Source organism: Tauraco erythrolophus, chromosome Z (assembly GCF_009769465.1).
Source record: "Tauraco erythrolophus isolate bTauEry1 chromosome Z, bTauEry1.pri, whole genome shotgun sequence".
NCBI lineage: Eukaryota > Metazoa > Chordata > Aves > Musophagiformes > Musophagidae > Tauraco > Tauraco erythrolophus.
The window spans coordinates 3,360,313-3,385,426 of NC_141496.1; the positions used below are offsets into that span (position 1 = coordinate 3,360,313).

Genomic DNA, 25,114 nt, shown 5'->3' on the forward strand with positions numbered 1-25,114 from the left:
ACGAGTCCCAAATAACTCTGCCCCAGATCTGGGTCCACCGACTCATGGCTGACTCTGCCAGCAGGAAGCTAGAGGGCAAAAGTTTAGCGTGGGATAAAAATGAGGGTTAATTTAAGCATTGCCACCTTCTGATGGAAAAAAAAAAAAAAAAAGAAAAAGACACATTTGGGTTTGTTGCTCTGTAAACACAGGGCTCTTCCTCTGGCAGCTCTGCTGTTTACTCAGCCATTGTCAAGGAGGCAGGAAATACTGAGTCAGAAATACTGTGCAAAAAGAAATATATAACGCTGAGGTATCAGTGCTGGGCGCTGCATAAAAAGTCGAGAGAGGCTGTGCTAAATACCTGATCTTACTGGCAACGTGCTGCAGAGGGTTGGGGCCTTAAATGGCTCCTTGGAAAGGGCTTGAAACAAATAAAACAGGTTGGAGGAGGGAGTTGGTGGGTAGGAGCTGGGACAGCATCCATCCCTTGTCGCTCTCCTGGAGAAATACACCCTCTGCCTGATCCCTCCCCAAACCTTCCTAGAAAGGGCTCTGATAAATGACGCTTTGCACACTTAACATCGCTGCATTATTATCTATTTATAATTTAAATAATACTTATACTTAGATCCTGGCTTGGAGGAGGCTCTGGAGTGTAGCTTTGCTTTCTGGGGAGTATAACCCAGTGAGATCAGCAGTTTATGGCACCGATGTGCAGAAGCAGCTCAGGAGGTGCTGGAGAAATCTGTGGCAGCACCAGAGACTGATCAAACACCTTTGCCTGTGGATGCTCAGGGTCTCACCAAGCTTTTCCAAAGCAGAGCTATCACCCACAGCTTCATTGGGAACATCTCACTCCACATGGACACTACTACACAAGCACCTTTGCTGTAATAAACCATCGGAGATGGTGGGACATGAGGTGGGACCATCAGTTCTTCCTTGGGCTCTGCTCTTCCTCCAACCACTCGCAGCAACACTCCCAGCCTCTCTGTCCGTATTCCATGAAATTCCCCAAGGACCATACCATGCCGAGATCCCACCACATCATCCCTGCCCATGCTACTGCCAGCCTAGGGACAATAAGACAAAGTAGAGTCAGATGGTGACAGAAAACACACTTTGAGCCAACAGCTTCCACACAGGACTGGAAAACGGCAGCACAGGAGACTGAGCTTCATTTCCAGTCCTGCGTGGGCTCCCACCACCTCTGTACCCTGATTTCCCAGCTGGCAAACGAGGACGATTTACTCATCTTCCTCTGCAAAGTGCTTTGGGGTGTGTGACTGAGACATGCAAATCATGGCAATTATTATTACTCCAACAAAGGAGCTATTGACATTTGCAGCAGACAAAGCTTTTAAATTACAGATGACACCCTGTGCCCAGCCTTGCAAAGGTCCTGGCTTTTCCCAGCCATGAGGCATTTCACTCCCACAAACTTTCATCACTCTGCTTCCTCCGAGCTGGATCTGCACCAGATAAACGTGCATTGGCTTCTTCTCGGGGTGTTTTATTCTGTTTGGGAAGAGCAGGCAAACCTACTGGTGGCCTTCACCATGGACCTGGTTTAATGATGGCCACAGCTCTCTGAACATTTCTAATCACAAAGGTCTCCAAAATGCACTGCATGGTGAAGGTCTAGGACTGTGACCACCACCTTGTGGGCACCTACCACCCATCAGCCGACCACCTGATGATATATAACTTGCATTAAACGTCACTGACCAATTCTGCAAGAACAACTCACCAAAGATCTTGCAGCCAACAGGCAGACACAAATATTGCTTATTCCTCTCAAAAGGATTTGGGCCAGAACAGGAAAGGTCAGAAAAATCCTGGTTCTTCTAAAGGAGATGCTGATCAAACTCCTGGGATCAGGAACACCCATGAATTTTAAACTCCTCAAGTTTGGGTAACTGAAGCAGTTGATAACCAGAGCCAACAGGAGCTGCGAGTACTTTCAGTGTCTCCAAACACCCCGAGGTGAGCAAGCAGGTGGTCACTTGAACCTCCTGCCCCTTGGTCTTGCCGTGACCTCTCTGTCTGGCTCCAAATCTGGGATCATAGAATCATAGAATCACAGAATGGTTTGGGTTGGAAGGGACCTCAAAGATCATCCAGTTCCAACCCCCCTGCCATAGACAGGGAAACCCTCCACTACACCAGGTTGCCCAAAAAGCAAAAGCAATTATCCACCCAACATGGGTGTCTCACAGCTTGAGCCACTGATATCCCTGAGGTCCTCAGAGGAGCAAGCAGTTATTAGCTGAGGTGGCATACATCAAGCTGTGTGGTGTGGCTGACACGCTGGAGGGAATGGATGTCATCCGGAGGGATCTTGACAGGCTCGAGGGGTGGGAATGTGTGAATCTCATGAAGTTCAACAAGGCGAAGTGCAAGGTCCTGCACATGGGTCGGGGCAATCCCAAGTGCAAGTCCAGGCTGGGAGGAGAATGGATTGAGAGCAGCCCTGAGGAGAAGGACTTGGGGGTGTTGGTTGATGAGCATGAGCCGGCAATGTGCGCTGGCAGCCCAGAAAGCCAACCGTGTCCTGGGCTGCATCCAAAGCAGCGTGGGCAGCAGGTGGAGGGAGGGGATTCTGCCCCTCTGCTCTGTTCTCCTGAGACCCTCCGCTGGAATACTGCCTTCAGCTCTGGGGTCCCCAACACCAGAAGGACATGGAGCTGTTGGAGCAGATCCAGAGGAGGCTACAAAGATGATCCGAGGGCTGGAGCACCTCTGCTATGGAGGCAGGCTGAGAGAGTTGGGGCTGTTCAGCCTGGAGAAGAGAAGACTCTGGGGGCACCTTCTAATAGCCTTCCAGTATCTAAAGGGGCTACAGGAAAGCTGAAGAGGGACTTTTGACAAGGGCGTGTAGTGATAGGACAAGGGGCAATGGCTTTAAACTGAAAGAGGGGAGATTTAGATTAGATCTAAGGAAGAAATTCTTCATTCTGATGGTGGTGAGGCACTGGAACAGGTTGCCCAAAGAAGCTGAGGCTGCCCCATCCCTGGAAGTGTTCAAGGCCAGGTTGGATGAGGCTTTGGGCAACCTGGTGTAGTGGAGGGTGTCCCTGCCCATGGCAGGGGGGTTGGAACTAGATGATCTTGAAGGTCCCTTCCAACTCGAACCATTCTATGGTTCTGTGATTCTATGACTAAAGTGTCCAGGTGGGAACATAATGATGGCTGTGCGAACAGAAAAGCATTGCTGTTTACCTAGCAGTTGCTAGAGATCTTGGAGCGCTGCATCAGTGGAAGCTCTGAGATGACCAGGAGTGTGAAGTAGCATGGTCTGCACACCCTAAACAGCAAACGCCATTTTGTCCTGGTGTAAAAATGTTCTTTAATGACCCTCTGAGTGCAGAGAAAGCAGAGCGAGGGGAAAAGGAAGACCAAAGGAGGAAATCCCCTGGTGTCCTGTTATCTCCTTTTCTTTTGTGGAGGTGAAAACATGGGGATTGAGATGTGGCAACATCCTGGGAAGACACTGTGTCACACATGTCAGCAGAGCTTACTGGTGAACTGGAGTAAATATCATTTCCACTGAACACATTCGCAACTTCGCCGGGTTACCAAGGCTTGTATCATGTTACCGTAGGACTATTTCTCCAAATAATTTTCTAATATATAGAGCAGAAATACTCTGGAAAATAGAACAGTATGCTCTGGGATCTCCAGTTGCTTCACCAGAGGATGTTTGCCACCATCTCCTCCAGCAGTACCCACGTGACAGAGTTGTCTTCCTCATTACTTAATTTTTATTGTGGCCCTTCCTATCTAGTGCCTTTCTGGATTCCTAAACACGTGCCAGGGTGTCAGCTCAGCCGGATAACAGCAGCTATCATCACGTTAAAGCCCTGTCATCCCACGAACCTGGACACAAACACACAGCGAAACAGCATCGTCTGCCCCAGCCAGGCGAGCAGAAGGACACGGACACAGCAGGACGCATGGACGAAGGGAACGAACGATATCTTTGAGAGCCAGGAGCCAACTTCTCAGTCCAATGGAGAGGGACTGGTGGGGAGAGACGGGACCATGAAGAGATACAAATTAATTTCCTTGCTGGGTTCTTGTCAGAGCAGCCAGGGCATGCATTCGACCTGGCCCTGCGGACACCCCATGGCTGTAATGCCCAGAGAAGGCAGCTCCTGCCCAGCAGACCTGCTCCTCTGGGGTGTTGCAGAAGATCCTCGTTATGTTTGGTTAAGTCCTGGTCCTGTGGGAACCCCGAGGCAGCAACGTGCCCTTTGCCTTTCTGAGCGTGCGTGGGAAAACCTCAGCAGACACCGCTAAGTCCTCTCCGGGACAGCCACTCCCTGAGAGTGGGGCAAAGCATCCATGTTGTCAGGAGGATCCCATCCCAGGCCAGTGATCTTCTCCCAGCTACACGGAGGTGGTAGGAAGAGAGAGGATCAAGCACAGTGGATCCCTGCCCATCCCAGCATCCCCAGCAGCGCTGGCACCCCCACCGCAGGGAAAAAGATATTAATATCAATCTCCCAGCCCACAGTCCGTGTTCCCCAAAGCATGAGCTCAATATGAGCCCCAACACCATCCCCAGCATCTGCTCAGAGGCCACTTCTGTGCCTGAAAAAATGTTCATCCCATGCCCAATGTCAACTTGGGGAGATAACTGGGACCCCAGTGGAGACTGATGGACGGATCTTGCTTGGAAATGCTGCAGCTGGAGATGTCCAGCCTTGCAACCCAGGGTGGGATGCACCAAGGACCAGGTGGATTTTGCCAGCAGGCTGCATTCTTATTTTAAGCTCTGCACATGCAGTGCGTCCTCTTTAAAAGGTGGAGGTGCCGAGGGGTCTATGAGGACGGGTCAAGTTTCCAAAGATGGATATAAGAGGAGGAAATAGGGGCTGTGGAGGCAGGTGCTGCTTCATCCAGGCACTGTGGCTGGAGAAATTATGCTTGCATTTGAAATGAAGCTGCGCCCCTTGAAACACCAGCCTCCCGGAATCCAGGCAGGGAGAATAAGCAGGCAGCTAATCCCATTTGCCATCAGGAGCTTTCCTGCATGGGAGCTCCTGGTTTACATTAGCTCAGTCCTAGGAGGGGTTTTCCTGGGTGACCAGGAGCTGGCAGCAGGATGCTTTCCCTCTGGGATGCTAAGACCTTTCTAGCAAGTACGCACTTGGTGATGCTTCACCATGGAGTGGGACCATCAACCTACTGAGCAGGCGGTGGAGTGCAAGACACCGAGGCTTGACCTCTGCTTCTCTGCAAGCCAAGACTGATGGATGAATGAAGCCCCAGTGGCTTCCCCCACCCCTGAAACCTGTCCCTGCAGTGGAAGTCCCTGAGCTGGGTGGCGCAGGAAAGCAGATAACCTTCGAATGGACCTCAATGCACACAGAGGGATACAAATAGGTCCAAGAGGCATGGGGCACTATAAAATCATTGAATGCTTTGTGTTGGAAAGGACCTTTAAAGGTCATTTTGTCCAACACCTCTGCAATGAGCAGAGACATCCTCCACTAGATCAGGTTGCTCAGAGCCCCGTCCAACTTGATCTGGAATGTTTCCAGGGTTGGGGCATCTACCACTGCTCTGGGCAACCTGTTCCAGTGTTCACCACCCTCAGTGTAAACAACTTCTTCCTTAGATCTGATCTAAATCTCCCCTCTTTCAGTTTAAAGCCATTGCCCCTGTCCTGTCACTACACACCCTTGTCCAAAGTCCCTCTCCAGCTTTCTTGTAGCCCCTTTAGGTACTGGAAGGCTGCTGGAAGGTGTCCCCGGAGCCTTCTCTTCTCCAGGCTGAACAGCCCCAACTCTCTCAGCCTGTCTTCAGAGCAGAGGTGCTCCAGCCCTCGGATCATCTTTGTGGCCTCCTCTGGACCTGCTCCAACAGCTCCATGTCTTTCCTGAACTGAAGACTCCAGAGCTTCATTATGGTCAGCGATCTTTGCTTTCACAAAAAAGAGAAAGATGGATATGCTAAAGCGCGGTGGCTGGGAGAGCACTGGGGGGATCTTGCAGGCAGCTGGCTAGATTCATCATGGGATGAGTTTTCCCTTCATCTGCCCAGAGACTGAACTGCATGGGCAAGGAGGGAACCGGAGGAGTTAACAGACTCACATCCAGGGATATTCGTGGCACCCAGAGTTCGTGCGAAGTTTCATACCGAGACCCTTCTCTAAATTCTTTCGGTCATGGGAGAAAACATTGCAACTGTTTAGTCTGCAGGGAGGTGGTGGCTCTGGCCCAGCACTCAACGCCGCTGAGCAAACATACTGGAAAGCAAAGGGGCTGAAAACCTTCTTATCTCCTCGGCCTGCTTTTCACCCCGTCTCTCCCACTGCCGTGGCCAAGCATCCGATGGGCATCGGGTACTGGTGACGGAGCTCCCTGTTGGAAATGCAGCTCCAGGCTCCCTGTGATGAGGGACAAGCAACCACTGGAAGCTGGGATTTGGAGGTGAAGTACCAGTCTGCTAAAAAATATTATTTACACAAAAGAGCTCAGAAAATCTTTCTCAGGGGCTAATATTTACAAATCCTACCAAGCCAGGGAGCTTCCGCTATAGCAAACGTATTTGGCGATTTTTTTTTCAAATGGATGTAAAAGATGCACTAATCTTTTCTGCTCATCCCCTGAAGCATGCAGATATGGAGCACCTTGCAACGCCTCTGAAGCTGTCCACTGGCACTGGAAAAGCTGAGCTTGCAGAAAAGGGCTGCAGAAAACAACATTAGCCTGCAAAACTCCTTCATCCCTCCAAACTTTTTATCTCTAAAAGGATGCTCATGATTACCACGATATATTCTGCATCATATTGGCAGAGCTGCTGACTGTGAGCATCACCATGTAAGACCACTAGACGTCACGGGCTACAACATTAAACAGATGCAAAGAAACACACCTTATTCTTACTAATGAAGCAGAAAAGGAAAGGGTTTGTTTTTCCAGCCTGACACTATTTCCTTAGCAGACGCACACTTTGCTGTCACTGTCTTCACTTTCAGTTCTGGAGGCAACAGTGCTGGGTTTGGGTTCACAGTGCTGCCTAGATGCTTCTGCCACTCTCTCATTATTAAAAAAATAATATACAGAGCAATAGTAATAAAAAAAAAAAAGAAAAAGAAAAATGGAGCAGTTTATCACTGGGAGGGGAAAAGGGAGAACTGGTTTTGGATGCTTGGCAAGCGGAGAGAGCACAGAGGGGACCCCATGAGTGGGAGCACCACTGATGAGAGCAGAGGACATGTCATGATGGGGTGGCATCACCCAGTCAAGCATCGTTTGCTCCTATCCTCAGGCTCGGACAGTATGTTTCACACTGGTATCAGCCCTGTTTGCCGGCCAGGTGCGGGACAGGGACCTGAAATACTTCTCAGGTGTCTCATTCCTCACCCACTGCATATCCTCTAGCTCCTCCACTCCCGGGACTCATCCCACCAAAGCCACTTCATGCCATCATTTTGCATTTACTTGTTTCAGTGTCAGCAGCAGGAAAAGATGAGGCTGTGCAAAATGATGCCCACTGGGGAGGTAAAAGGGATGTGGACTCCACGGCAGCATTGACTCTTGAAATCTAGATTTTGACAGGTAGGAACAGACAGAAACAACCAGCTTAAGCTTGGCTGGAGGACGCTGAGGGTGTCCGTGCTGTGACACCCACACTGCAGATCCCATGGGATTGTCCCTCCGGGATGCCACCACAGCAGGCCAGCTGTAAAGACCAGTCATACCCCACCTGTTCATGAGCACGTCAATCAAGCCCACTCAGTTGGAAACTAAACTTGGTATAAATTCTTGCAGCTCAGTTAGAAAACCTTTTTTTCAAAAACAAAAAGAGATTTTCTGCAGGATCCTGGCTGTCAAGCACAAGAGCATCCCCTGGGTCCCGTCTGCCCACAGCCTAGCGATGCCAGGGATGGGCAAGGCACAAACTACCCCATTTCCCCCCTTCCCAGGAAAGAAAAAGAGATGCTGCCTTCTCCAACATCCTTCTTCCCAAAACCCAGCTCCAGGCTCATGCTGGTGCCTGCATCTGCTCTGCCTTTGGCTCAGGAGGTGACATCCCCAGCATCTGCTTCTCCGGCGCTCCTCTGCGGGAAGGATCCTTCGTCCCCCAGCAAAGCGACTGGGAGATGTGGGGATTTGCAGAATGGGTCCCAGACAGGGTGATGCATTGCAGGGTCCCAAAGAGCCTCCAAAAATCCTGTCCCCAGGTGAAGAGAAAGGAACCAGCTACGGGCAGGGCTGGGGATGGCAGGGCAGCTGCTGGTACTGGCAGCAGGGATCTCCCAACCCCACAGCATCCCGAAATCCCCACCTTGGGGTGGCTGCAGCAGCCTGAGCCGGATTAGTGCCGGAGCAGGCAGGAGCAGATGGTCTGGCAGGAGGGTGCCTTAGGCCAGTTGAGCCCCTGGGCTGGCAGAAATGTGCTCCCACATCCCAGGGTGGGATTTGAGCCTTTCAGCAAAAACCAGAGAGCTGGAGCTGATGCCAGTCCAGTCTGGTCTGAGGGGATCTCAACACTGAAGTGCCCCCCACTACCCACTGCATAGCGGGTGGAAGGGGGTCCTCAGGCACTCCCTTGCCTCCCAGTCAATGGATAAATTTATAATTTATAAATTTGTAATAAATCAAATAGATTTTGAGGCTTCCCCCCCCCCCCCCTCCCCCTGCCTCTCCTACCAAAGCCCCAGGGGTACCCTGTGTGGTCCTGAGCATCCTCACCCACCACAGATGGTTGGGAGCAGACAGGAGTCCACCTCACCGGCAGCCTGCTGCCTGGATCTGTCCCAGGGCTGCAGGCAGGCTGCAGGCAGGCTGCACAGTCTGCAGTCTCCACCTAGAGCCCGGTGGAGCCTCTGCTTCACGTTGCCTCCACGCTGCAGCCCATGCACAAGGTGTGCACGGGTCCCACCACCCAAAAGGCCCCCCTGGTCTGTGGTTTCGGCAGGCAGCAAATGCAAGCAGTGGCAGCAGCTCAGCCAGGGATGCTCCCGACGCTGCTCACCACCAGCCTGCAGGACCAAGAGGAACCTCTGCTGAGTCCCACCACCACTGGAAGATGCTCAGATAGGGCATCCACTGGTCAGCGGAGATGACGGGACACCAAGTCCCATCCCTGAGGTCACACCACATGCTGGAGCAGGGGCTGGTCCCCACCGTGACCTTGCAGACTCAGCCGCTCCGGGGTGAAAAGGAGCCAGGAGAAACCAGGCACAACTTATTTAGGGAGTAAAGGCGACAGCTATTTTTTCACAACAAACCTGAGCGTTGCAATATAAAATCTTACCAGCACATTGAATTCAAGGCAAACATGCCACCTTCTAAACTCTAAGGCTTTTTTTGGTTTTGCAACTCAGCCCTGCTTCCCATCAATCTCTCAGCTGCACGATGCCCTGCTGCTCAAAAATAAACACCTCCCCTGCACAGAGCCGTGAGCGTGGCTGCGTTGGATGGACTTCAGCCCCCAGCTACCTGCAGGGCAGTGGGTATGACCCCCTTGGCATCCCCTGTGATGCCCACTCATACGTCGGTGGCCCTATGGCCACCTCCAGCTGCAACTCAACTCCTTGAGGGGCTGCAGGCTCTGGAACCCACCCCTGGGCTCGGGCTGAGGACTGATGTGCAGTGCAACTCTGCAGACAACTTAATTTGGGGTCCAGCCCCGCTATTCCCAGCTTCGAGGTCTCCTAGTGCTTGTGGGTCACAGCTCCTGTCCCCATTCCCTCCTTCCTAGCAGTGAAAAATTGTTGCCTTTTCTTTTTTTTTTTTACACTCTGTTAAAACCCCAGATCCTGGGTTAAACCCCTTTTTGCTCTTCATTGAACTCCCCCTCATCTCACCATCAGCCTCCAAGAAGGTGATGCCCGGTGTTCCCTCGCCTGTGCCACATTCCAGCATCACGGAAAGGCTGCAAAGGAGCCGGACGGCTCCTACGACCACTGCTCCGCTTGGGAAAAGCACCGAGTTTAAAGCACGTAGCTGGACATTTAATCCAGGGCTCTCCAATAACTCACAGAGCCACACGGGACCTGTCTGCCAGCGGCTCCCATATTCCCGAGGCTCGGCCGGGCTGATGGGTACGGCAGGGCCAAGCTCTAATTGATGCCCAGCTCTGCCCCTCACCTGCCGGCGCGGGCAGGCTGCCAGCCCGCTGCCCAGGCTCCCTCTCCTGCCCGCTGCCCACGCGTGCATGGGTTATGTTTGGCCCCAGATGCCTGTGCAAAATAATAATAATAAAAAAATAATACCAAAATATAAAATTAGTAAAAATGGCAAAGTTATAAAAATGTAAAATAACAACAATTATCATCATCACTCTGTTACAGAGCATCTTCAGAGATGCAGCTAGGGGCAAACAAGAGGGAACGAGTCTCCTTCCCTCTCCTCCTTTTCTCCACGCTCTCAGGATGCAGGTAGCTGGGGATGTTCCCAGGGCTGCAGGGCTGTGCTCCCCGTCCCCTCTCCAAGCCCGTATATACAGCATGTATATATGTGTGTGCATGAATTTAGAATTGCCCCTGAATTCACTGGACATATAAAAAATAAATCCCATCTGCAAAGCGGCATTTAGGAGGCAGCTTTCTCTGTCAAGTTCCACAGCGGTGCACAAAACCAGGACAGCTCCATCAACATCAGCACAGAAATGTAAGGAAAAAGGTTTCCAAGCTCTCCAAATTTCTGCAAACCCCCAAACGAAGCAGTTTATTCCAGGGCAACATTATTTGTTATTTCCCTGCCTGTGCTGGGCTCTTGTGGGGTGAGCACAGTCCATGGACACATCACTGCTGAGGTTCACCACCAAGATGTCCCTCATCCCCTCAGAAGAGCGGTGGGAGTAGCTTGAGCCAAGGAGGCTTTCCCCATTGAATTATCACCTCACCTTGGGAAAAGCTCATCAAACTCTTCTGGAAGAGAAATTACAGGCAGTGATGTTGGGCTTGTGCACAAATGGGAGAGATGGATGTAGTGCTGCTCCATGGAGCTGAGTGCGCAAACCCTCACTGCCGCGGCACTCAAGACACACGTATTTCTGGTCTTGGGGTTTGCTCCAGAGACCTTAGGACCTTTTTTGCCCCCTATCTTTCAGCGAAGCAACCTCTATGATGTCTCCTGCCCAATCTCTTTTCCAAGAGGAGTGTTTCTCACCACTGTGTTTTCTGTGCATGAACTAGACCATCTGTAATTAAATTGAATTAAGACCAGTCACAGAAAGAGGCCTGATGGGTTTTGCAGTCAATGTTGGCCATGGTGGACAGGTCAGATGCTCTCCAGCCCTGCTCGGATCCTCCTGCCTCCACCTCTGTCAAACCACAAACTGTTCCCCACCAAACATCCAGACCTTAATCATGTTAAGGGGGAAAAAAAATCTGGCTTTCAGCATTAACTGCGTATTACTTCCATGTCCCATTTCCCACCGTACCCCTCACTGTCTTTATCCTCACAACCCCTACAATGCAGAAAGGGCTGCTATCACTGGGAGGTTAAGTTGTTTGCTCAAATGATGAGGAAGCCTTCTGGAAAGGAAGGATTTCAGCTCATTCCTCCCAAATCCTCATGCTCAGCATGCTAAACACTTTCCTTTGCACCTCGATTGATTCTGCAGTACCCAATGCCACAACATCTACATCCCAAGAAGGGTTCCAACCTAAATTTTCATCTTCCGTTCTCCACCTGGGCTGACAACACCAGGTTTTGTTTTATGAGCTTGGCCACCATCTTGGTTGACCGCTCCAGAAGTGGTCACACTGACCATCTCAAACCCAGCTGAGTCCAGCAAAACCCAAACGCGACCTTCGCCAAAAACCCCGCGATTCAACTCAAGTTTCTACAACCAGAGCGAAGCCCAGCACTGAACCAAAAGGAAGGGCCATTTCTGGGGCATGGAGAGATTAAACTAAGATGATGAAGAAACCCTGTGTGGGTATGTGATAGGGCATGCAATAGGGTAGGCAAAAGGGTATACATTCAGGTATGCCATATAGGGCTAGGGTATGCAACAGGGAATGCAATAGAGTATGCATTCAGGTATGCAATAGGGTATGTGTTAGGGTGTACCATAGGGTACGTAATAAGGAATGCAACAGGGTATGCATTAGGGTATGCAATAGGGTATGCATTACGGTGTACAATAGGATATGCATTAGAGTGTGCCATAGGGTATCCATCAGGGTACACAACAGGTTATGCAATAGGGTGTGCGTTAAGGTATGTAATAGGGTATGCAACAGGGTACACACGATAGGATATGCATTAGGGTATGCCATAGGGTATGCATTTGCATTAGGGTAAGCCCTGGGGTATGCAACAAATAGCATGCCACTGGCACCAAGGCATTTCCAACTGCATGGACGTACCAGGCACCGGCTCTGGCCGGAGCGCGCGCTGCAGCGGGCTCTGCTGCTCCGTCTCGAGATGTGCATTTAGTGGTGTGGGTTTGGTGTTTTTTTTTTTTTTTATTATTAAAAGAAGGTATCAGCCTTCTGTTTGATGTGTTGTGGGCCGCGGTTGCTAAGGGGAGCAGTGTACAATTACAGCCCCAGTGATGTCCACTCTAATAATACCCTTGGCTCTGCATAGCTCAGATGCAGACACAGCTCTGCTATAAAGAGCACGGCCATTTCAACAGAGGAACACTCCAACTTATGTTACATGTGAAGGGTTTGCGGCACGTTGCTTAACACCCCCACCCTGCCAAAAAAAAAAAAAAAGCACTCAAGTCAGGATAAGTCAGTGGGTGAAACTATGACAAGTAAAAATCTCTCGCAGCAGACTTACTTTCAATTTATTAATTAAGAAAGTATTTCTAGAGGGGTGAAGAAACCATCCATGTACCCACCAAGATGTGCTTGTGTGTCTCCATCCATCCAAGCTTCCCGAGCCCAATCCGGCCAAGTCCATCCCAAGGGCTCACACAGTTCAAAATTGCTCCTTGTACCAAACACCAAACCAAACTCAATGAGCAGAAAACCAAACCCAAATGACCCCCCCCGCAGTGCTGAGCCCCAGCATGGCAGCATCTCCCGAGCCCAACCAGCCGTCCACCCCACGACTCGTCTTTCTGCCCCTTTCCGAGTCTCATTTCAGCATCCCGAAAGGTTCGCAGCACCCAAATTCAAGACTCAGACGAGATCTGGGATGAAAACACAGACTGAGGGATAAATTGGAACCAGAGTTTTCCTGATAGATCCCCTTAGAGCCTGAAACGATGCGACGCCGGCTGAAGAGATGCTCTTTAGAGGGAGGGGGATGACACGACAGCGTTCCTGTGCCGCGGCGCTGGCATCTGTTTTGGGATCAAAACAAGTCCCCTGAGATAAGCTGCGAACATGTGCAGCCCCCGAACACGAGCACCTTGTCAACAGCTGAAAATGTAAGAGGAGTCAGGTTAAAAAGACAGTTTATTCAGTTTATTGCCTGCTCTGCGGGAAACCCTGTGGCGCTTGCTTTAAGGTCCAGCAGGGTATGGGGATGCTGTCTATAGGTACTGGGATGCTGGTAGGGTGGCTAAATGGGTTAATGCATTAATTTATGAGCTCCTACAGTGGGGCTGGGCCGTTGCCATCACAATCCCAAGAGAAAGGGACAAACAAAACCCTACAAAACAGGAGCATCTGCCGGGAGCAGATGGGGGGGGCGAGCGATCCAGGCCCAGGCGCCAGCAGTACTTGGGGGGGGATCACGTTGATCCCGATTTATCACACCCCGGCAGAGTAATTCCCCAGCTCGCCGGTGCCCGGCGAGCCGAGCTCCTTACGTCCAAGGATCAGATTAGTCTGAAAGGTGCTAGAGAGACATAAATCCAGCTCTGGAGTAAGCGTTTTATTAAAGTGTTTTTTGTTGGTTTTTTTTTTTTAAATTAATGGTAAATTATCTAGAAACGGCTGATGGGAAATACCTGATGGTGGAGGGGCCAGGATGAGAGCTTGGTAATCTTCTATCATCAACTATATATCAATATATCACACTGATATTGATAACATATCATATATCCATACCATCAACCCCTTTATTTCACATCAAGGCAGCTGCAACGAGTCTTCTGCGCTTCATACCTGGGTCTGTCTCCAGTCGGGGCTATCAAGCCTGAATGTGTCACAAAAAAAAATCCAGTTCTGGGCTGACCAAAGTATGTCATGAATCATGGGAATGCAGCTGACTATTTTGGTTGGAAAAAACTCCCGTGCTTGCAGGAAGTCAAAATCCTTTACTATCAGAAAGCAAATGTTAAATTATTTAATTTCTCACAGCACTTTGCTTTTGACCTGTAGTGATCTGTCACCTTTTGCCCCAGCAAGACATTTTCAAAAGACGTGCAGTTTGAGGCTGAGCAAATCCCTTTTGCATGTTTTTCTGTGCTCTTGCACATGAAGTCAGTCACCTGGACACCCTGCTCACCCTTTACATTTCATTTCTTCCCAACTTTCCACAATGGACATCATGCTCTTATCACTGGCTACGTGTTCCTGGGAAGCACTTTGGGACTCTCTGGAGACAGCAGATGTATTATTTATCCTACACTCATGCTATGAAGAGCTGAACACGAAGTCAGTTATTGCACACGACGCTGCAGTATAAATCAGTCTACTGGGTCTGTAGGTAGGGGTGGAAATGCTGGGCAAGAGAAGAAAGCAAGTTTCAAGAGCCCTCCCTAACCCAGAAGGACTGCCATTATCCTCAATTTTTGGATTCATAGATTCATAGATTCATAGATTTCTAGGTTGGAAAAGACCTTAGAGATCATCGAGTCCAACCATCCCTAATCCCCATTAAACCATATCCTCAGGATAACACCCTGCCACTCCCTAGCCCATTGCTCCTGGACTTTGTTTTGGATTTCTTAGCATCACGCAGCCAAAAGGCAGAAGAACAAGAATGACCTGGCATGGGAGGAACAGGATGCTTGGAGGGGTCAGAGCCCCCTCCAGCCGTTTGATGCCAAATCTGGGACTGATGTCGACCACAGTTTATCTCCTGCTTTGTAATAGCTTTGGAAATAAATCAATCAGGAAAAAAATCACCATCTGGTACACGCAACGGGCAGATGTGTGTTGTGCCCAAGGGCTTCCCAGAGTAGAGCGGAGAAGGAGTGGGCTCAAAGATGCCAGGTTTGATATGCACCCAGAGCAATGAAAGAAGTAAAACTGGACCAGTCACTTTGCAGAATTATGTTAGGTCAAAATAAATGCTGATTTTCATTATTTTATTTTGCTCCTTATTTCCCTGCCTCCTGCATTGCCCAAAAGCCAACTCAGCCCGCACAAGGAACAGGCAGCCAGGCAGAGCACCCACCGGACGATCTCCAACAAAAGCAAAAAGGGCAAGATGTGTCAGAAAATGGAGTGATGCTGGGCACTGAACACGTGCAGAGAACAGAGAAATGAAACAAGAGCTTTGTAGGTGCCAGAGATGACACGTGTGCGTGAGGGAATGGCTAAATGGAAATGCCTATTAAATTGAGAATGGAAATTCACAGTTTCAGCTCTACATGCTCTGTCTCCAAAGAGGGAGAAAGATGGAGGTCCATGTGACACCCTCTCCAGAAAGCAAGTCCCGTTTTGAGGGTACACGCTCCCTACAGCAGATGACGGCAGGTGGGGAGAGTCCCGTTTGTCCCTGATCCACCATCATCATGGATGAGATACACAGCCACTACTCTTTTCTCCCCCTTCAAGTTGATGGTTTTGGAGCAGAACAGTCCAACAGTGCTGTGTATACCAGTAAACAAGTCACCCAGAATAAACAGCAAATGCACAAATTATTTCAGTCTGGGTTGCAATCAGAAACCAGGAGCGAGCCCTTCAGCCAGGTGATGCAACGAACGTCTACTTAGGGACCATGACTTAACTTGGTATCTCTGGTGCTGAGAAGGACTTCAGCAGAAAAGAGCAGCAAAGACCCTCCACTTTCACTTTTCATCATACCACAGCGACGCTGCCACAAGCAACCCACTCATTTCACAGACCAGCCCTGGTGTGATACACCATAACTCCCCGTACAGTTCATGATGTAGGAATGAAGAGCACCTTGACAATGCCCTCAATGCCACGTTATCTATGGTAACCATTAGAAATGGGCACAAACAAAATTGCAGGTACACTTCTCTTCTCCTCTCAACAGCTGGGTTCAAAAGGAGTTTGGAAACAGCTCAGCTCCTGTCCAAACACATGGTAAGATCAGGCAGGGCGAAGCTGCAGGCATCTAACTAACTAATTCTATCTCATTACCTGTAACATGTTGAGGAGCAGACTCCGGAATTTGGTTCCTTCCACCATGAAGAGGGCCATTTTGTCACAGAGCTTGGCTGCCGTGGAAGCGAAGCTGCGGTCCGTCACCGCTTTCTGGTAGATCGTCTTGACTATCTCCCCCAGCATTTCCTCAGAATTGGTAGAGTTCTGGGCCTCCTCCATGAAGGTGGTGAGCTTGGAGTCAACGTCGCTGCTGTTGTTCCTCATGCTGTTGAGGATTTCAATTAATTTGTCCATTTTGTTCTTTTCAGGATTGGTGGTTTCCACCGTGACTTCGTCCTGGTCCGTGAAAAGGGAAAGACAAGGCGTCTGTTACACAAGGAAAAAACAGACATATCAGCCCTTGTCCTTCCACAAACAGCAAAGGGGGTAGGGGGTTGAGGAGACATATAAACAGACAAAGAAAAATCAAAGCATCTTTTAGAGGCACAATGGTCTCATCTCAGCATTGAAAACCACGAGTGAATGAGTTCTGACCCAGAAATGTTCTCTCTCCCCATTTCCCACAGCACGCAATCCGAGAGTCCTCTCCCTTGGCTCAGGAAAAGATGTACTCAAGGGTCCTGAGCTAGGGTGCCAAGGTCTGATCACCTCTGACTGCCTTTGGCATCTTGGACAGGTTTCTGAGGTGTCTGCAACATGGTGATAATTGACATTTTTTGGCCTCTATTTTGAAAGCGCACTGATGTTTGCAAAATGCTCAGATAACAATCCTACAAAAATACCTACTTTTTTATATATATTTAATGATCTAAATTGAGATCAAAGACACCACATAATCCTAGCATTAGAAAAACTCTTAACTTTCCCACCACCTGGCTGTTACACATTTCACTTCATGTCATCACCATACAATTTATTGCTTCTTTTCAACATTTAGTTATTCATTTGCCCCTTTCCCCCAGCGTAAGGCATGCATCCCGCTTGCCCTAGTCTGCTGCCTTCTACTCCTCTAGTTCAATCTTAAAACGTGCTACACAATACAAACCTGTAGCAATTTTTCAGACAATCCCAACGCCAACCAGCAGTTGGATTTGTCCAAAACTCCCATCAGGAGGCCACTTGTGTTGACAACACTGACCCAAGAACGGGTGTTTCTTATAAGACTACAAATCCGCAGGGAGAGCTTTAAAATGAATACTCTGAAAGTCTCTGCTATACTCCCATTGCTTTAAAGAACATAAAAATAACTAACAAAATCTCTTCCTCCCCCTCACAACACATACATAAATAGTAAATGCATAAGCATTCAAAGGTATACATTTCCAACACGCATTCCCGTGGAATTGTATATATTCAGATTATTTTTGCTACGCATTTTGGAAATCTCGTCGGAGGTACTCCCACAGATGCACTTTCCAGTCTGACAAAAGAATCTCGAGAGAAGGAATCTGAGTTTTAGGGGGGAGCAAATGGAGATACCATCTCTGAACTCCTCAGAAATCTGAGGCTGATTATTGTTTCCAAAAAGGATTTCTCTTCCGTCACTTGCACGCAACAGTTTTGTTGTTGTTGGGGTTGTTGGAAGGAAGGGGGAGAGATAAGGGTGTTTCTATCATTGCCGAGATAAATGGATATCAGCTTTCAAGTAGCTGACTCCAACTGTTCAGCACTCAGAAGTCAAAGCTCTGTAATCGTGGAGACAAACTGCCCTTTCTAGATCTCTTTGCAAAGCAGGTGAGCTCTGCAGATGGGGAGGCAAGTGGCTGGGATCAGCTGCTGGTGAAGGAGCGCCCATGTTGCAGCTTACATGTGCACCAGCCTTCCAGAGGGTCTTTGCACAGGTAGGGGAAGAGTTCCCAGTCCTTCCTGGAGAACTCAAGCTTGTAGTAACCTCAACCAAGAGGTCAAGCCAAGAGCCTTAGTATTGTGTCAATAAAAGGCCTTCTGAAGAAGCACGAAGACACTTCAAGAGAAGTGTTGACACTGGGAGATTAAGATAAGTTGGGTACATTCATGCAAAGGCCCCTTCAGCCCACCCCACCCTTTGCATGGAGCAACAGCCAGACCCTTGGAAAAAGGGAAACTCAATGTTTCCCTAAGAAATAATACCTTTTCTTTTAGTCTCCTCCGCAGCCTGTCTTTGGAAGACTGAAGCAAATTGATCTTGGGTCTTTCCCCAATGCGCTCGTGAATACTGTCTTTCCTCTTGGTCTCTGACTCCTGGATGTACTGCTGAGACTGCTTCTCCACAGCCTCTGGGCCTCGGTGCGTCTCCACAGGAGCATGCACCGTGCAGACAGAGGTGTCCTCGATTTTCAAATTCTCAGTCTCTTTGGCATTTCTGTGCGTTTCTTTGTCATTGGGTGAGTGCTTCTGGTTGTGGTGCCATCTCCGGTTCTGGCTGTAGCCGTGGTGGCCTGTCCTGCTTGAGGAGTGAGGGGCCTGGCCCCCTTGGTAGAGTTTCTGGTGGTCCCTGTTATGTTTGGTGCCACCTTGCTGATGATCTGCGTGCTGCTGAGGCTTGTTCCCACCAGGAAGTCTTTGCTGTCTCCTGCAAAGTCAAAGGAAGTTGTTAGTACACCCTTTCCTGCATGGTCCTGTTTGGTCAACACACCTATCCCACCACACAGCCTGGTCCTTGGTGGGTGGGCTCTGTGGATGTTCGTGCCAGAAAACGGGAGTCAACTTCTTGGCATCTAACACAACCTGTAACCAACTCATGCCTCTAAATCTTTTTCAATAACAGGCACATTTCAGCTGAAAGTTTTCATGAATAGTTAGATAACATATTTTCCAAGAAAATCTCTCCCAGGTTTCTGTGTTTCCTGTGTTGCTTCCACGCCAAACCAGGGAAGACATGGGTAGTCCCAGCTCATCAGCAGGAAGTCAGGCAGGCAAGAAATTTAAAGAATCAATGAGTGGTTTAGGTTGGAAGGGATCTTAAAGATCATCTAGTTTCAATCCCCCCTGCCATGGGCAGGGACGCTTCCCACTTGATCAGGTTGCTCAAAGCCCCATCCAACCTGACCATGAACACTTCCAGGGACAGGACATCCACAACTTCCCTGGGAAATCTCCTCCAGTGCCTCACCACCCTCAGAGTGAAGAATTTCTTCTTTAGATCTAATAGGAATTTCAGGAGGTATTTTTTTCTGAAGACCTAAGGAGCTCCGGATATACCTGGCCTGCAGCATTGCTTGCTCCTTTTGCTTGCCACCCACCTCTGCTGTACCAACACAGCACACTGCTGCATTAGTTTGCTGTGCACCATTTTAAGTGTATCAGGAATTCCTAAGTGGAAAAAAAAAACAACTAAAAAGCAAATCACCGCGTAAAAGAGGTGTCCACAGCAAATGTTTTTGTTTGGCCTTTCTTCATGCATGTCCCTCATCATTGCTAAACTTGTGGAGAGGGTGTGTGCATGGATGAAGAAGTTGAGGATGACACCTGGAGGTCAGAAGCTTCTCTGACAACGAGGAGCCAGGACCGTTACCTCCAGATAGGAGGCTGGGTGAATACAGCTCCAAACAGATAATATGGCAATTCAACAGGCACAAAGAGGAGGAATTGCCCACCAATGGTTTCCTTGAGAGACTACAGCAGCTCAGAAGGGGTGAGCAAGCCCCTGTGTGCTGACCATAACTGGTAGCCAAGATGGCAGGTTACCAAAAAAACAATGGTTGAATGGAAAAAATGCTTTGGCAGCCTCGGACATTACAGACTTCCACACAGGCTGCAGCGTGGCTCTCCCCAGCAGAGAAGGCAGCTGGAATCATACAATCATAGAATCATAGAATGGTTTGGGTTGGAAGGGACCTTAAAGGATCATCTAGTTCCAACACCCCTGCCATAGACAGGGACACTTGTCACTAGATCAAGTTGCTCAAAGCCTCATCCAACCGGAACTAGATGATCTTTGAGGTCCCTTCCAACCCTAACCATTCTATGATTCTATAGTTCTATTGGGCAGCCACAACTTCTCTGGGCAACCTGGTCCAGTGCCTCACTACCCTCATTGTAAAAAATTTCTTCCTTAGATCTAATCTAAATCTCCCCTCTTTCAGTTTAAATCCATTGCCCCTTGTCCTGTCACTACACACCCTTGTCAAAAGCCCCTCTCCAGCTTTCCTGTAGGCCCCCTTTAGGCACTGGAAGGCTGCTGGAAGGTCTCCCCAGAGCCTTCTCTTCTCCAGGCTGAATGCCACCATCAAAGACGAAGCTAAGATGGTGACGGTCCCAGCACTGGCTGCCTTCACCTGGGATTCTGCAGGGTTAGTCCTAAGCATGACAGCAGCTCCCTGCCTGCTTGATGCCTTTTTACCACTCAGCATTGGCTCCGAAGGCACATGGATGCATTAACGCTCGGCTCCTGACAAGGCTGCTGGGGCAGCGCTGGCTGGAGGCTCACAAGGGACATCTCCCCAGAGCCATCCCCTGAACGAGGGAACAACGGTGAGCACTGTGGTGACCACACCGGTCTGCATCCATTATAACCCCCCTGCTCAGCCTCTTTCCTTACCCCAAACCCCTGCTTCCGTTCGGATAGACAGCAGTGTTTACTTCAAACCCGCCACATAGGAATTAATTTTATTTTCATCATCTGCACCGCCCGGTTAAATACACTCGGGCGAAGGAAGCGACCATTCACAAATACATTTCAATGGTCAGCGGCTAAACGGTCTCCAGCCCCGCCTGCCAAAGCCATCTGCCCATCAAATCTGTATTCCTTGGCATCCCCAGGAGCTAAAAACCTATTTTCCGAGGCCAACTGGCTCTTCACCATAAAGAGCGAGGGCTTGCGTTTGGCCAACGCAGGACGAAGAGGCTTGTTCATGGTGGCAGTGGAATGAATTTGTCTTTAGTCTCAGACCACCAGATTTGGTTTTCTGAAATATTTAATGCAGTTTGTTGTTTTTTGTGGGTTTTTTTTTTTTTTTTTTTGCAAGCTGAAAGGGAGGGATTTAAAGAAATCAAAAAAAAAAAAAAAAAAAAAAAAAGGAGATGGGGTAAGCTTTCCTGTTTGCTGGAGCTTACAAGCATTTTATGAGTACAGATTCTCCACATCAAGTTTTCCTGGCATTTCTTTGTTTCCTCTCAGTAACGCAATCACATAAACCGCTTTGTAAGAAGCAACACTTATTAAAAGGAGAATGTCAAAATAAAAGTTAGTTAGAACTCTTATCTAGTACTAAGCTCCCACATACTTAAGTGTGCAAGAGTTTTGCTGATACAATTGAGCTTTTGCTTTCTGTGGGTTTGCTCTTCTCTTGTCTCAAACGTCTGAGTTCAACTGTTTGGGTGCACTTTATTTAGATTTATTAGCCAGATGGGCTGCTACTGCATGTGAGTTGAAAATATTGCACTGAAATTATAAAAGTTGCACACAGACACAGCTTTAATTTAAGCAGAGGTAAGGCAAAACACCTGGAAATGAGCTGGGAACCAACGTCTGCTGTAAATTCCTGCAAGAAATGCAAGCAGGGACATTTTTTTTTCCTAAAGACATAATGATATTATAAACCAAACCATTTCTATTTAAGAGCTGCGAAGAAAGAAAAAAAAAAAAAAAGGGGTTAAGATTAAAAAAAAACCCTAACACTTAAGCCAATGTGGAATGTGCAAGATTTTTTGGTTTAGGGCTTTTGCAATAGGACAGGGAGAGCACAGGACAGTTAAAAGGCAATATCCCCATGGCAAGGGGCAAAGCAAACACAAACCGAAGCTCTGCAGTCATTGACCACAGGATGGAAAACACCAGAGCTAGAACAAGTTAGGGGGGAAAAAAATTGCAAAAAAATAAAAGGCAAAGGGAAGAGAATGGCAAACAAGAAGCAACGTCCGTGACTTGGCAGCAGGCAGGGGTCTAGACGATCATCCAGCATTCAGGCAAAGACTCATTGTGTGCTTTTATCTTCCCAACACCCCAGTACAGAAGAAAAGCCAAGAAGAAATAAGACTCTGCCAAGAAAAAGAGCCAAAGCAGGGAGAACGGGGCCCAGATCTTAAAACTTTTTTGACTGCACAGCATCGCAAAGCCCAGGAGGTTGGGATGACCCTTTGTTGCTCTCAGGTGTGACCAAGGTGCTGGGGACATAGAGAGCCCCAAGAAGGGGCAAGATGGGGACAAGGGCACCCCATCACATGCCAATGCTGTAGGTGGAATTGATGGAAACAACCTCACGCGTGCTCAAGGGCAGGACTGTAGGCGCCAAGATGGCCGCTTGGGGTGACCTGCCAAGCTTAGGGAACCAGACCATGTAGGAACCCAAAGGCACTTCTCAACCCAGGCTTTTCGGTTTGCGATGCTGAAGGGAGGAACACCTGAAGCTTGAGTCACACAGCAACATCCCCGAGAAGAGGCAGAATTCACCCCAGAGACATGCCGCAGCTATTGGGAAAACCTTCTTCCGTCCCTCTCTGCTCATCCTTTGCTGCAAGGACATGGAGCCTTGTGGGGAGCCCCACTTCAGCCACAGGACAAAGTATCTAGACAGCAAAACGGTCTCTTACCTGTTGACTCCGTTTAACGTTAAATAACTATTTTCACTTCTAAGGCCAAATTCTGATTCAGCTCAAACTCTCCCTGACTTCAGCGGGACCGGAGATTTGGCCATTGGTCAACGTGGAAGCTAACAAGACATTCAGAGTCACAAAGAAACTGCAGAAGCATTAAAAGCCAAGGGGAAACCAAGGGTCAGCGTTGCCAAGCTGGAAATAGGATGGTATTGCTTCTGCTACTGTTTCTCCACCGATTTTTTTATTTAATTAACTAAATGAGATACCTTCCAACAGAATTTAGATCTGACAAATGCCTGCTCTGTCAGAGGAGCCTATGCAAACAAATCTAAAGCTTCAGCTGTCTTGGTGATTACCAGCCTACGTGCTCAGAAATACGGGATTCCTACAAGTTTTTGCTACGTCGTTTGCTCCCAAGGAAAGGGGCTGGAAGGCACAAGGCTGGGGAAAATAACTCCAGACACGTGGACAGCTGTGGTCTAAAACACAGTTGCTCCATCCCGTCAGCCCTGCTCATAACCCGCCCCCCCCAAGTGAGACAAGTCCTCCCAGAGCCCCCACCATTTGTCTGGCACGTGAAGAGCCAGAGGACAACGTGGGGTTGCATTCTCCTGGTGGAGGCATGGAGATTTGGTTAGGTGATTCCTGCAAATAATGGAGAGGTGAGCAGCTACATCTCTAATGGCACTTGGAGACATTTACCCCACGGCGCAGAGCATCCCGTACAGTTGAACCGACTGAGATCCCAATCATGGGCTCAGGGGCTGGGTGCTCTGGACATCCTGGCTCTTGTCTTTGAAGAACCTGCCTGGACATCATCCTTGCCCTTGATCCCAGGCAACCCTCCCATGGAACAAACTCTCCTGGGCATGCTAAGCTCCTTGTAGAGGAGGGATGGTGGGTTTGTCCTGCTTTCATGCAGAGCCTAATATCTGGTGGGTATGGCCAGGGCCAATGACTTGCAGCCACTCAGGCACGAAGCTGAGAACAAACAGCAGTGCCATGGTCAAGGTCAAACCTTCTGCTTCCCCTTCATCTTCCTGGTGAATGAAAACACTCACTGCATTTCGCAAACAGAAAGTTTTTCTCCATCCTTTCTTCTGCCTTGGCAGAATCTCAACTCTGTGCCAGGATCAGGCCCAGGAATATGATGCTAAGTCTTGGGAGTATCTCATGATCAGCTTTGCTATTAACATGCCTGCAATTAATTCATAGTTGTTGTTAGAAGGGATAGACTAAGATCTGCTGCAGAAATGGACTCTGTGGGACCTTCAACTTCCATGAGGATCGCAGATCCCACTTATCCATGGCATCCCACAATGCTGGAAGACCAGAGCATCCCCAAGGCATGCAGCAACTGTACCTGCGAAAGGATGACTGGTGGGCTGGCTCTACGGGATGAAGAGCCACCTCTCTCCCACCTTCTTTTTGAAAATCCCACAGTAATTTTCCGTTAAAGAAGGGAGATTAAATAAAACTCTTAAAGACACCACTGAAAGAGCTAAATTCACAGAGACTGATAGCAACTGGTTTCTTCACAGCTGTACTAGCTAGTTGCCCTGAAAAGGGAAAGGGCAGGAAGGAGCAGAGTCCCCTGAAACATCCCCTGAACAAACCAATGTCTCCAGGCTCAGACTTTCTGAACTAAGCATTTCACGTACCATGAAACCTGACAGCTACCCCATCCCTGGCCAAGGACACAGTCACTGATGGCATGGCTTGGATGCAGGTACCCTGCCAGCCCCTCTGCATCCCACCATCGCGTTTCACCACCACATCCCACCTCTGCCTCCAGCACCCATGCAGATTACGTGGCAGTTTTGGATCTCATGAGTAGGAGATGCAGCTCCCCAAATAACCAGACTGGCACCGCTGAGCAAGTGCTGCTGGAGTGGTTTGCTATCGGCACTGGCTTTGGATACCTACGGGACGTTGTGGTCTAAGCTGGAAGGCCTGAAGGATCCCAGTTGGGAGCTGATGGAATTTTCCAGCATCTAAAACTGGTCCTGGAGGTCTAATTCTGCACTGGGAGGTTGACGAGAATATTGCTATTATTATAATGAGGAGGAATTTCTATTCTAGAGGCCTGACTTCCCCCAAAAGTATTCTTCACCAAGCCTACCTGCATCAAAGGCACCATGATGTTTCACACGCATGTATAATGATATCTCAGTGTTGCTTTGGTGCAGGGAGCATCACAGTCCAGCCATGCCCATTTTTTATCCTCACTATGATTGAGAGTGGGAAACACTCAAATAAGCTTCATAGTTCCACACAATTTAATCAAAAGCCTCAAAACCCCACAGAAAGCAACCCCAGCTCCAGGGATAAAGAACACAGGACTTCTGTGTGTTTTCCCTTTGGCTTTCTCTTTCAAACTGGTTTCACTTGGCTCCAGTTTCATTTTTGTTTGCATTTTTCTCAGATGAGAAGGGAACAAGA

At 48.9% G+C, this 25,114-nt stretch overlaps 1 protein-coding gene across 5 annotated transcripts in view; it reads right to left on the bottom strand.

Moving 5' to 3' along the window:
* Nucleotides 1–25,114, bottom strand: part of CTIF (cap binding complex dependent translation initiation factor) — a 124,040-nt gene that overhangs the window by 22,212 nt on the left and 76,714 nt on the right. For 4 of the 5 annotated variants that reach the window (XM_086629553.1, XM_086629550.1, XM_086629549.1 and 1 more), the window contains 2 exons: nt 18,266–18,707; nt 16,193–16,522 (listed from right to left, as the gene is read on the bottom strand). In XM_086629553.1, the coding sequence (XP_086485679.1) occupies nt 16,193–16,522; nt 18,266–18,707 (772 nt within the window). The remainder of the gene's footprint in view (nt 1–16,192; nt 16,523–18,265; nt 18,708–25,114) is intronic. The other variant, XM_086629552.1, reaches the window with a different exon arrangement.